At 45.2% G+C, this 12,199-nt stretch overlaps 2 protein-coding genes across 2 annotated transcripts in view; one reads left to right on the plus strand and one right to left on the minus strand.

The window, feature by feature from the left end:
* Positions 1-4,255, plus strand: part of TK2 (thymidine kinase 2) — a 12,853-nt gene extending 8,598 nt beyond the window's left edge. Inside the window, exons 7-10 of the mRNA XM_015640101.1 lie at positions 1,662-1,750; positions 2,052-2,131; positions 3,341-3,421; positions 3,817-4,255. Coding sequence (XP_015495587.1) covers positions 1,662-1,750; positions 2,052-2,131; positions 3,341-3,421; positions 3,817-3,915 — 349 coding nt within the window. The 3' untranslated portion in view covers positions 3,916-4,255. The remainder of the gene's footprint in view (positions 1-1,661; positions 1,751-2,051; positions 2,132-3,340; positions 3,422-3,816) is intronic.
* Positions 4,256-5,998: 1,743 nt separating this feature from the next.
* The window catches only part of LOC107209662 (spermatogenesis-associated protein 2-like protein), a 6,764-nt gene continuing 563 nt past the window's right edge, over positions 5,999-12,199 (minus strand). The window contains exon 2 of the mRNA XM_015639569.2: positions 5,999-10,196. Coding sequence (XP_015495055.1) covers positions 8,697-10,196 — 1,500 coding nt within the window. The 3' untranslated portion in view covers positions 5,999-8,696. The remainder of the gene's footprint in view (positions 10,197-12,199) is intronic.

A 12,199-nucleotide genomic window follows, 5' to 3' on the forward strand; every position in this document is an offset into this window, starting at 1 on the left:
CAACTGGGGATACAAGCATAAAGTCACCCCAGGACAATCTGTTTGTGTCAACTCTGTGAATTAATTTAATAACAACAATTTAAGACCATCTTAGATGTTTTATGACTTCAGCACTTTTTAAATGTTGGGAAAAAGCCATTTGCTTTGTTTTGTTACAGGAGCAGGCCAAAAGAAAAGGATGTGTAAAAGGATTATAAATAAAACAATAATGGAGGAATGTGTGAAATAGCTATTTTGTGACACATTAAAACAGGAGTCAGTGGCAGTGTTAGGTGAGTTTTAATTGTGTGCCCATGAGTGTGCAGGCTGTGCTGAAGGTGAGCACTGCAGTTCACTGTCCCTCTGAATCCATCTAGTTACAGTAGAAAACTTGCTCTGTTCGTGTTGCACTTAGGCAGTAAAAATGTGAATTGGTACAAGTCAAATGTCAGCAAACTTTGGAAATCTAAACACTTGTGCCTTTTATATTCCCTGTGTCTTTATGGATCTTGAGCCAGAGTCCTCCCAGGATTACCCAGGGAAAGCAAAGGTGTGTGGTCTTCAGGGCAGGTCAATGCAGAATTGACTTGGATGTGTCTGTCTTTTAGGGTAAGAACAGTGGAGCTTTTTCTTATTTCCAATTCATTCCAACCTTCCTGTTTCCCCCATCTACCCTGGAGAAAAGCAGTGCAATCAGAGTTTGGCTGGTGTAGATCCCTGCTACCCAGAACTGATGTATCACAAGAGCAGCAGTGGCCAGTGTTACCCTGTTTCTGGATGGCAGATCATGAGGGCAGGTGGTACAAATGGGGATTTGGCTTTTCTCCATACTTGGGGAAATATCTTTATTACTTTTGCTCAGTTTTGCAAGTGATCAAAGCAGGTTGCCAGAGGACTGGTTTAGAAATCTTTGGAATATTTTTCTTCAGTCCTATTTAAAATGGCGTAACTAGTCTTAATCATTCAGCTGGAGAGCACAGGGGCCTCCCAACTCCATCTTTTTTAAAATTTTTCTGTTGCAGAAGCATTTAGGAAAGAGTATGGAGTGTATGTTACTCCATTTTTGAAGAGAGGATACTGTAAAATCAGTAATATTTGACAGAATATGGTAATAAGTGAAAATTGATAAACTAATAAAAACATAGCATGTGATTCTTAACATGTCCTCAGTAACTCCCTTTTGCTTGAGTTGTCTGATACTTTATTATTGTTGCTGAGATAACTCTGGGACATTTTTCTCCAACATTCTGTGCTCTGAGTTCAGAGTTCCAGTTAAACATATTGGATATTTCACTACTCTTTCCACAAATACTTCTCACAGTGGGAATGAATTTATTGACACATTGACATTATATTTTTGCTGACTTTTACTGTGGCTTCTGTAAGGAATTGTTCAGTAAACCCAGCCCTCCTGGTGTCATGCCCTGGGACAGATTTGAACTGGTGCTGATACAGAGAAGCTGAGCAATAAATACCACTGAGTACTTACACAAAAAGGAAAATATTTGGTCTTTGTATTTTATAAACAATGGTTTATGTGGCCTTCAGTTTGGGTGGGCATAATGTTGGCCTTCTTTTATAAATGTTGGTGTAGATGGGGAGGGATTCTAGTCAGGTGAGAAAAATGAGAGTTTGGAGTTGATCTCTGCATGCAGTGAGTGATTCTTCTTGTGTTTGTTCAGTGGAAAAATGCCAGAGGTGGATTATGCTGTCCTAAGTGAATGGTTTGACTGGATCCAGAACAACATTGATGTTTCAGTTGATTTGATAGGTAACATCTTGATGGGTCTGGAGGGCTGTGTCTGTGGGTGGGTTTCCTTTCTGGGAGAAAAAATAATAATTTTTTTTGGCTCATAAATGAAGACATTATTCATTATAAAAGTGAACACCATCAGACATTTTGGGTTTGTGGGTGGTTCATGGGTTGATTCATGGTAGTGCCAAAGGGGAGGTCCAGTGGTGGCACTGGATCCAAGCCAGGATCCTTCCCTTCTATAGTTTGTGAAGTGAGTTTCTTGGTTGCTTTTAAAGCTGATCCTTGAACATAACTATTAAAATGTTTTTTCCTGCAGTTTATTTGCAGACATCTCCTAAAGTTTGTTATGAGAGGCTAAAGGCACGATGCAGGGAAGAGGAAAAAGTCATTCCTCTGGTAAGGAGTTCCTCTGATATATGTGCTTATGAGGAGCTTTGAAAACTGAATTATTCTCATCTAAGTACTACACTTGCATCCTGAATATTGCACATGTTGAGTGCAGCTGTTTCCACTGCAAACTGAATATTGAATTTTGATTTATTTTTAAAAAATGATCTGTCATGCATGCTGACTCTCCCAGGTGTTCTGTTGTAGCAGTCAGTGAGTGCTGACTTTAGGTGCAACTCTAAGATGTAAAAGTCAATTGCCTTTGTCCCATGGAATGACACAAAACACCTTCACCCAGGTGAAACACAGATACCTGGGCTGGCAGGAGCTGAGATTTCTGTGGGCACTTTGTTGTCTGCTCTCACCAGGATGTTTGTGCATGAAAAGTGTCTCTGCTGTGGCTGGAAAGAAGCAACTCCTTGAAAATTGTGAGCTTGGGAATCTGCTTTAAAACAAAGGGTGGTGATGGAACAGTGACTTTCTGTGCCAATTTTCAGCATGGCCCTTCATGCCACAAAGCTTCTAAAGAAGCCTGACCAGATAGAAATGCAGTTGCCTCTGCAGCTCTGGGTGGGTGACTCAGGAGAAGCAATTCTCAGTTGAAGATCTGTGCAAAAAACTAAATTTTGGGCCATTTGAAATTTTGCCTTGAGAATAAATCCTCCTGTAACTGATTTGAAGAGCCCCTGTGTTACTTTGCAGCTCTGCTGAAGAGGAGGGGAGCAGTTATGAATGAGCAATGTCAAGTGGTCTCCATGAAGAAAAAAAACCAGTTGATGACAGGCAGAAGAGCTCTTAGAGGAAATCGAGTTGTGAGAAAGTGAACTGGGAATTTTAGGGAAAAGTATTGACACAGAAAGTGCCTCCCATACATATTCTTTGCAGCCTTGCCCTTTTTGTCCTTACTTTGTTGTATTTTTCTCTGTAAAATCTTGAACCGCATTTTACCTGTGGGAGAGAATCAGGGTTGCTTGATCTTAAAAGGAGCTGAGAGTCCTGTGCTCCTGTGAGCTGTGTCTTTGAGGTCTTCCTGGAGTTAAACTTTGTACTGGGAATTAATTTTTTTTAAAAACCTTCTGATGCTTTTTATTTTTTCTTAGTGGAAGACGTGTGTTGCAGGCTTTTGTATGTGTCTGTTAACTGCTTCCCAAATGGATAAAGATTGCAATGTGTGTGTCATCCCTGAGCAGTTGTGTTATTCCAGTGCCTCTCTTCTAGGAATATTTAGAAGCTATTCATGAGCTCTATGAAGAGTGGCTCATTAAACGTGCACTGTTTGAAATTTCCTGCCCAGTACTTGTGAGTATTATTTTAATTATAACCAATTAGGTGTGTGGGGGATTGTGCTTTCCAAACAATAAAAGCATTGTTTAGTGGTAAAAGTAAATAAATCTGCTTTTCTGATAACCTTTGGAGAAGGACAGCCTCAGACAAACAGGATAGCTGTTAGTGTATAGCAGAGAAGTGGGGTCTGCCATCTCTGCAGTGGAATTTGAGGGGCCATTGACTGGGATTGCTTGCAGGATCAGTTGTGTAGCTTTTCAGGGAATGCCAAATTCCCAGCAGAAAACAGCTTGGGCAGATCCCCAGGGGTATCCCAGTTTGGCTGCACTGCTAGTCCTGTTCTGTTCTGCTCAAAGAAACCAAGTTCTATGGTATCAGTTATTTCCAGTGTTCATCATCTTCTTTCCAAGGTTATTGGAGCTGACCATGACATGCAGAAAATGATAGAGAAGTATGAAGAAAACCGGGACCAAATACTGAACCCACCTAACAGACACCACCATTTATAAAACCCTGTGATTGTTGTATCAAAAATCATCTACTGGAGTCTGATTTGGTATTTTTAATATTTAAATATAATGGGTATGTTTTTGCACTATGTTTTGTAAAATGCTGTGGACTTAGAGCTCTGAAATGATCAGATACCAATCAGGAACAGAATATGAGCAGATTCCTTTTGTGTTTTTAGGTTTTCCATCAGCTTTACAGTGTCAGTTCTATTCAGCTGAAGTGTGGCTGTTTCCCTCTAGCTGCTTCCTAGAAGTAACTTTAGTTTTTGTTTTTTTTTTCCCCAAAGACAACCCTGTTTTTGTAATTTGAAATAAACAGTTTATTACAATGCCCCTGTGAGGGCAGGTGCTGTGGTTTCTCTTGCTTGGGGTGGAACAGCAAGGGCAGTGTGTGTCTGAGGGAGGTTTGTGTAAGGCAGAGCTGTCAGATGGTGCTGAGTGTGAGCGCAGGGATGGCCACAGGAGAACCACGAGATCAGCCCCACCACTCTGCCTTAGCAGGGACAGGTCCTGCCTGGCCCACCCCATCTTCCACGGCCAGGTGCCCCTCCAGGTGGGTGAGGGAAAGGCTGTGGATGTGTCTCCCTGGAGTTCAGCAGAGCCTTTGAGCCCCTCTCCCTTGGCATCTCCTGGAGAAGCTGCAGGGCAGTCCTTGGCTGGGATGGGAACTGCCTGAGGGCTGGTCCCAGTGGTGGGAATGGGATTCCCCTGGGCTCCATGCTGGGCCCAGTCCTGTCTGACACCTCTCCTGATGGGCTGGAGGAGGGCACTGTTACCCTCAGCTGAGCAGGGTGATGGCTCTTGGGGGAAATGGGGGAAATGGGATCTGAGGAAGGCTCTGCCAAGGGCCCTGCCCAGGCTGGGTGGATGTCCCAGGGCCACTGCCATGAGGTCCAAGGGGTCAAGGGGCTGCAGTTCAGCCACAATGACCCCTGCAGCTCCGGGGAAACCTGGATGTGGCACTGTGCTTGGTGACAGTGGTTGGTTACAGGCTGGACTCAATGACCTCCCAGGTATTTTCCAGCCTCAGTGATGCTGGGATTTGGTTGAATTGCAGTAGAAAGGAGGGGTGAAGCTCTTTGGGTTCTTTCCTATTCAAGTACAAAAACACCACAAAGTAGGGAAGACAAAAGAGTAAGAGTAGGTAGTGGAAAGATCTCAAGCAATGAGGCTGGACTGATGGAATTTTGATGTTTGTGGTCAGATTAATGTTCAGTCTTGATCCCTTGGGGTGGTACCCACCAAACAAAAGGTTCAGAGGGTTGCAGACATTGCATTTAGCATGGGAACAGCTGTGTCCCTCCCCAGGGAGATGATTCCTCTGCCAGTTGTTCCACTGGGGGCCAAGCAGAGCCTTGGGGTCCTGGCAGGAGTCGGGGACGTTCTGAGGCCTGCGTGGTCTCAGTGTCCCTCTGGCTTTTGCTGCTCCTGGGCTGTGTGGGCACCATGGACCTGGAAAGTGGCTCCAGAAGGTGCTGCCCCACCCTCCCCTCCTTTGTTCCCCTCTTCCTGAGTGGCCAGCAGGTGTCTGAGGCACAGCAAGGCATTGACTCCTTCCTGCCCAGGCTTCACACTTCACATCAGAGGTGGGATGTTCATTACTTCTATTATTTTTATTATTGGAGGAAGCTAATGAAGTGCATCGAGTTAAAGTAGCTTTGTTAAACAGATCTTGCCAGTTTGAAATGGTGTTTTGCTCTAATCCTGCCCCCATTAATGTAACTTCATTGAATGCAGGAAGCTCTTTCTGCTCTACAGGACATCACAATATAGCTTAGTTCTGAAGAAAACTCTCCCACTGAATTCAGTTGAAATAAAAAAATTAAAAAACCCTCAAAACACAGATTTTGTAAGTGATCACAGAATGGCCCTGAGGGTCTTTTTCAGCTAGCTTTTTATAGAGCTTATTTTGTGTTCATGAGATCCCCAGTCCTGCTCTGGCTGAGCTGAGGAACAGGGAAAATAAAGGGTGCGTGGGACAGTGTTACTCTTTTCAAATGTTTCCAACAAAATCCTAGAATGAATTGATTTCTTAACTGGTTTGCATTCTTTTACTTCTATTTGTAAAGAAAGACACAGGTGCTTTTCTGGGTTTATATCACAATCAGTTTATTATGACCTGTAAGTACTTGGAGAGCAGTGAAAACCAGTGGGGGTTTCATTCTTGGACTTGTTAAAGGGAGAGCTGAGTTGCTCTTCACTTGTGCTTTGCCTTCAAGGGAATCCTTTCAATGCAGCACTCAGACTGCTCTCACATTCATCTGGGGATTTCAGGGGAATGATCATGGCAGTACAGAATCTGTTTTTCCCCTACTGGTTTTGGTTGGTTTAGCTGGAACAAGCAAGGCTTCATTAGCACTTTGATCACTTTGTACAGACATTTGTCAGGCACTTAGTGCAGGATAGAAGCATTCAGTTATGTGGCTTTTCAACAGTATCTGATGGTGCTGCTTTTGGACATCACTGCTGTTGTAGGGCTCTGGTTTGCCTAAAGCCCATTGCCCTGAAAGAATCACACCCAGTCAGGAACTGCAGCTCCTGTCTTGTTACTCCCATCTGATGAGCTGTTTCTTTTCTAAAACACTGCAACTCAGTAAGGATAAGAGCACAGAGAGAACATTTCCTAGTGAAGTACTACATTGGTACTAAAGCTTGTCATCCCAGGAACGCTGTTCTACTGCTCTGTTGTAAATCTTTAGAATTCAAGCTTAAAAGTAAGATTTTGCGTGCTAAATAATTATCTTACTTATTGCAGCTTCTTTGCAGGGGGATACCTGATATTCTTGATACCTTCTGTTAAACTTTCAGAGCTTTTTCTTATCTAAGAGTCCAAAAGAAGGATTTCTTTGGAAATGGTACTGTATGTATGAAGCTCAGTCATCTGCAGTTTGTTCTTAATTCTAATTTCACTATGGACATACATTTTGCACAGCACAGAAAATGTCACTTAATGGTTTAGTACAGGGAATCTTACAGCCCAAAGGATGCCACTGTTACTTGTGAAGACACAGCCCTGTGAACACTTTTTATTCCTAACACACATTTCTCACAACCCCACCCAGAGCTGAAGGCAGTTCTGTCCCCTGGTGTTACCTTGGCCAAAGTTCTCTTTCTCCTACACTGCTGGATGTACACAGAGGATGACAGAATTGCAACCATTAGTTGTTCAAAAAGCAAATCTTTGTATTTTAGTTCCTGAGGTTTTTCTAGTCTAATCCATGTGTGCTCCTCTGAACTTTTTCAGGGATAAAAGTCAATTATAAGCAATTCATAAAATATTAATTTCAGCTAATATTTTAACTGTACATGAAAGGCATTTTTTAGCATTCAAAACTGAGCTCCATATTAGCCACTGTGAAGAAAATTAACTCTAGCCCAGCCCAAGCCAGCACACATTTCAGTGCTACTGAAAAAGCTACTTGAAGCAGTATTAAAGTGTCTAGTGTAACACAGAATCCCAGGATTTTTGGGGTTGGAAGGGACCTCTGGAGGTCACCCAGTCCAAGCCCTGCCCAGGCAGGGTCACTGGGAGCAGGTGACACAGGAGCATGTCCAGGTAGGTTTGGAATATCCCAGAGAGGGAGACTCCACAGCCTCCCTGGGCATCTGCTCCAGGGCTCTGCCACCTCCAGGAAAACAAGTTCTTCTTCAGGTTGAGATGAAACTTTTTGTGTTTTAGTTTATGGCCACAGCTCCTCATCCTGCTGCTGGGCACCACCCAGAAGAGTCTGGCACCACCCTCTGGCACCCCTTGGAGGTACCTGTATTATGAAGCAGCACTGCAGACTGTGCCTAAGCACAGCAGCAGTGCACTTTGCTAAAAGAATTCAGAGCTGTGTGAGACACAGGCTCTCAGTGCTGGGAGCTTCCAGCTGATCCAACACTCCTGAGCTTTCCACACAGCACTCCCACCTGCAGGAGACCCCTGATCCTGCCTCTGCTGCTCACTGGGATCCTTCTCTGAGCAGATTTTTTTCCTGCCACTAAAATGGCAAAGAATGAGATTGTTTTCCCTTCATTTTAGTGAGATGAACTGGCCTGCAGAAAAATTCTGTGAACTTCTGGTGCAGAATTAAGTATCAGGAGCAGGGGAAAGGGAAATGGCAGCCATGGCTGGAGCTCTCTCTGCTGGCTGCCAGTTAAAATGCTCAAGGCTTCTCTTGGAAATTGTGGTGGTGGCCACAAAATACTTTGGTAACAAATGGAGGTGGATATAAAACCTGTAATGCCTCTACAAAACCAAGTGTTCACAGAGCTGTTTTCCTCTTTAAAGCTAAAGGAATGTTATCAAACTTTCTAAACCTGTGTTCAGCTGAAGTCAGGAGGAACATCAGCTCAGACACAGCTTCAAAGGAATGCAGAGTTAACAGAAGTACACTCCAGCATGGCATTTCTAAAGCTGGGTCTTCCAGTTTAGAAGAATGTTCTTTGTACTGGAAGAATATTCTAGGAATAGGTCTGTGAAGGGAAAAAAGAAAAGTAGGATGCCCAGCTGAAGAAATCTGTCTGTCATTAAGAACAGCCAGAAGGAATCTGACTGATGAATTAAATGGATTTAAATTTATAGCAGTTTGCCTACCCTTTATTAAGGTTACCATTCAGGTTTCCTTGTGAAATGAAGAATTTGTGTAACTTCTGCTATTTACTGTCCCAAAGCAGTGATGTGGTTTGGGTTTTTTTAGAACTGTTTTGACAAAGCAAGACATCTCCCTGACAACAGGATCAAGGCCACAGGTGAGAGGACAATCCCCCCAGGTAATTACCAATGAAGCACTAGAGCCTCAGGTGTGATGGCACAGCACTGCCTGGTCGGTTCTGTCAATGATGACATAAGGCTCCTGGCTGTCAGTCTCTTGGGAATTACAGTTCTCCAGCTTCCCTTCCCTGCCTGGAGCAGAGCCAGCTGCAGGCTGCAGCAGGCTCCTCCTGCCCCGCGCGCTGCTCCTGTCCCCGTGTGAGGGCCGCACATCCATGCTCTGGGGGGGGATGTAGGTGAGGTTGGGGGGCTCTCTGACGTGCCTGAAGCACTCAGAAGCTGGGTGTGTCTTAGCAGGATCCATGAATAGTCTCTTGCTGTCAGAAGCAGCAGTGGACTCCTCTGTGTGCCCAGCAGTGCAGCACAGACCTGAAGGTGGCTCCGTGTGTGGTGCTGCTCTCTTGTGCAGCTCAGCATCAGTCAGGAAAGTCTGTTTTATTTGGGAGTGATTAAATTCTCTAACGTGCCTGTCACTTGTTCCTGCATAGGCCACTGCCTCAGGCTGGCCAGTTTCCTCTACTGGATATGTAAGTGCTTCCTGAGCATCCTTGATTTGTAGTTCTGTGAAGGTTAAAGACAGCTCACAAACACCCTCTTCCCTGGGGACGCTGCAGTTTTGGGCAAAGTCCTTGTAGGGCAGAGACTTGAGCTCAGTGGGTTCATCACCAGGGGCTGGATCTATGCAATTTATGGCATCATTAATTTCTGCTTCAATTGATCCTTCTGGGACTCCTGGAGCTTCAAACTCCAAGATGGTTTTGGTGTCACAGGAGCTGTCAACAAACATGTCAAAGGCGGGGGGGCCACTGGCTCCCGGGGACAGAGGTGCAGGCCCCGGCGCTCGTGCAGCCAACTCTGCAGCCCCTGCCAAGACACACTCCTCACTCAGCCTGGCTCCTGGCTCCTTTTCCAAAGCCTTTGGAGAGAGATTCTCACTGAAGATGGGTGTTTGCCCTATGACAATGTCACTGTATTTGATCAGGAAGTCCTCGCTGTCTGAGCACTTGCCCGGGAGATGGGCGCTGTTGGAGCCTTGCCTTTGGCGCTCCTGCAGGCTGCCGGGGGATGCAGCAGCTGCTGACTGAGCCGCGTTCCCTCTGATCCTCACATTCCCAGCGGCTTCAAAGGATGCAGCACAGGTAGCTGAACACTTCTGCTGGGGAGCAAGGCACAAAGGTGTCTCACTGTTCCCTTCATTTCCCAGACTTTCAGCATCTCCTCTCTGGGGTGTCTGATCTTCCTCATCCTCCTCTCCTCGATGCTGATGTGTTTGTGTTCCCTGCTGTGGGCTCCTCTCCAAATTGCCACATTTTTCTTCATTTGTCATCTCGAGGATGGCTTCACACTCGATTCTTGCCAGGAATATCTCAAATGCAGTCTGCTTCATTTCCTCATTGTTTCTCTTTTTGACAAGTGAAAACTCTGTTGCTGTAGTTGCAACATAACCTATTTTCTCCAGGACTGCTTTCACAAGGTCCTCTGGAAGCACTGGCTGGATGTAGTAGACAAAATTCCCAGTGAAAGTCTGGAATAGAACACAGCATGGAAAAGCTGGTGAACACTGGGGGAATGGGTGCAGGGAAATGTGAAAGAGTTGTTTTCCTAAAGATCAAAAATACTTCAAAACTTGCTTACAGCTTTCAAAAAACTGTGCTCTAGAAGTCTGAGTTTTGAATTGCAGCAAGTGAGGCTTTTCTAACAGCTCTATTTTGGCAGCCTCTCGAGCACTGCAGCTTTGCTACAGCACACCAATTTCAGTGAAGTTGTGCCAGTTTAAACCTGCTGGGGTCTTGGTTAAGAGTACCAGTATCCAAAAAGGAAGAGAGTAAGGAAATTATTTCAGTCAAACTAGAGAAACTCAGAAATAAACCTTATGTATTCTACTGAACCTAAGCTTTTTAAACAAACAGAGGCTCACAGAATGAATCACTGAGGTCTTTTCCTAAAGAAACAGACATGATGCACTCACTGTGAATCACATTCCTGAACTGGTGACAAGTCTGCAACACATTCTTTTTCCATGGTTCAGATTCCTGCTGTGAACTTGACTACCCTTGAATTAAACTGCCATTTTTTGAAAGCACCTTTCTGAAGAGAGACTATTCTAACAGAAATATTGTCCAAACACTTCTCTTTGCACAAGCTGTCTGCAAAACACAAGAAAATGCTGCTGCTGTGCAACAACTTAAACTGTCCAATCATTGCTTGGTTTTAGAGCTACCTCAGGCACGAGGCCTAGTTTGTAACTGGAAGTGGTTTTTGGTTTTGTCTGATAGCCTGTGATAGGAGAGACTATTCTGAGCTGAACATGACCAACTCCTGTCAAGTCAGAACAGAACAGAGGTGGAAATGCAAAGTCAAGATTTCCAGGAGTGGGGTACCTTGTTTTCAGGCTGCCCAGCTTGGGCCAGACCAAGGCTGACCCCTGAGCATCAGTGTCATAAGCAGGAGGTTCAAGAGAACAAAACTGACCCCCAGAATGGACACAGTATAATTCTCAGATAAATCTGTCAGAAGGGCCCTGCACTCCTCACCTTCTGTTCCTTCTGGAGGGGGAGCAGCTGCAGGCACTGCAGGGACATCAGAAATACTATTCCATGTATTTCAAATCAAATCTGTACGTGCACAAGGTACTGGTTGTTCTCCAACTCGTGCCTTGCAGTAGAATTATTTCAGGCCTGCAGCAGGCTCTCTTACACTTCGGGTTACCCACATTGGTCTTTAAGTGTAATGCAGCCTAGGATTCTGTAAGGAAAAGCTGAACCCACTAAGTGTAGGCCTGACTATCTTATTCTTTGCCCTGTTGTAGGGAGATGAATGAGAACAGGAATTTAAAGGTGTTTGAGAATCCACAAGCAAGATCCAAGTGCAGGAAGAAGCAAAGAAATGGCTTCTCACCAGCACCTGTTGCCAAAGCAAGGGCAGTAAGTTTGCATTTGGGTGTTTGGGGAGTCTGTTCAAATTTGGGATGTGTGAAGATGGCTGTGTCTTCTGGGCAGTGAGATGTGTTCAGTGTGCTGGGGAAGTGGGGTAACTGTGACCACCCTGCAAAGAACAACAGCATTTCCTCTTTCCAAGGGGCTGTCCCTGCCTGCTCCACCAGCTGCAGGGTCTGAGCCAGGATCAGGGACCAGAAAGGCACTGGCCCACCTGGCCTTTAGCACCAAGTCACTGGAGATGAATACTGAACACTGCTAAAACCATCCCTGCTTATAGGCAGATTTTGGTCAGAGCTTAATGTGATGAAAAGCAAAGCTTTTCATAGTAGCTTTTACCTTCTCTGCTTTCTCACTACAACCAGGGGCTCCATTCCCTGTTCCTGGAGTTGCTCAGCACTCCCATCCTCAGCGAGGACAAGGCTCATGAAGGCAAATGAACACCTCTGAGCAGCCCTGCACCGTGCTGGGCACCCTGCCCCGAGCAGGCTGTGCCTCTGACCCCGCTCCCATCTCCCAGCCCCGAGCAGGCTGTGCCCCTGACCCCGCTCCCATCTCCCAGCCCCGAGCAGGCTGTGCCCCTGACCCCGCT

This window comes from Parus major, chromosome 11 (assembly GCF_001522545.3).
Source record: "Parus major isolate Abel chromosome 11, Parus_major1.1, whole genome shotgun sequence".
Classification (NCBI taxonomy): domain Eukaryota; kingdom Metazoa; phylum Chordata; class Aves; order Passeriformes; family Paridae; genus Parus; species Parus major.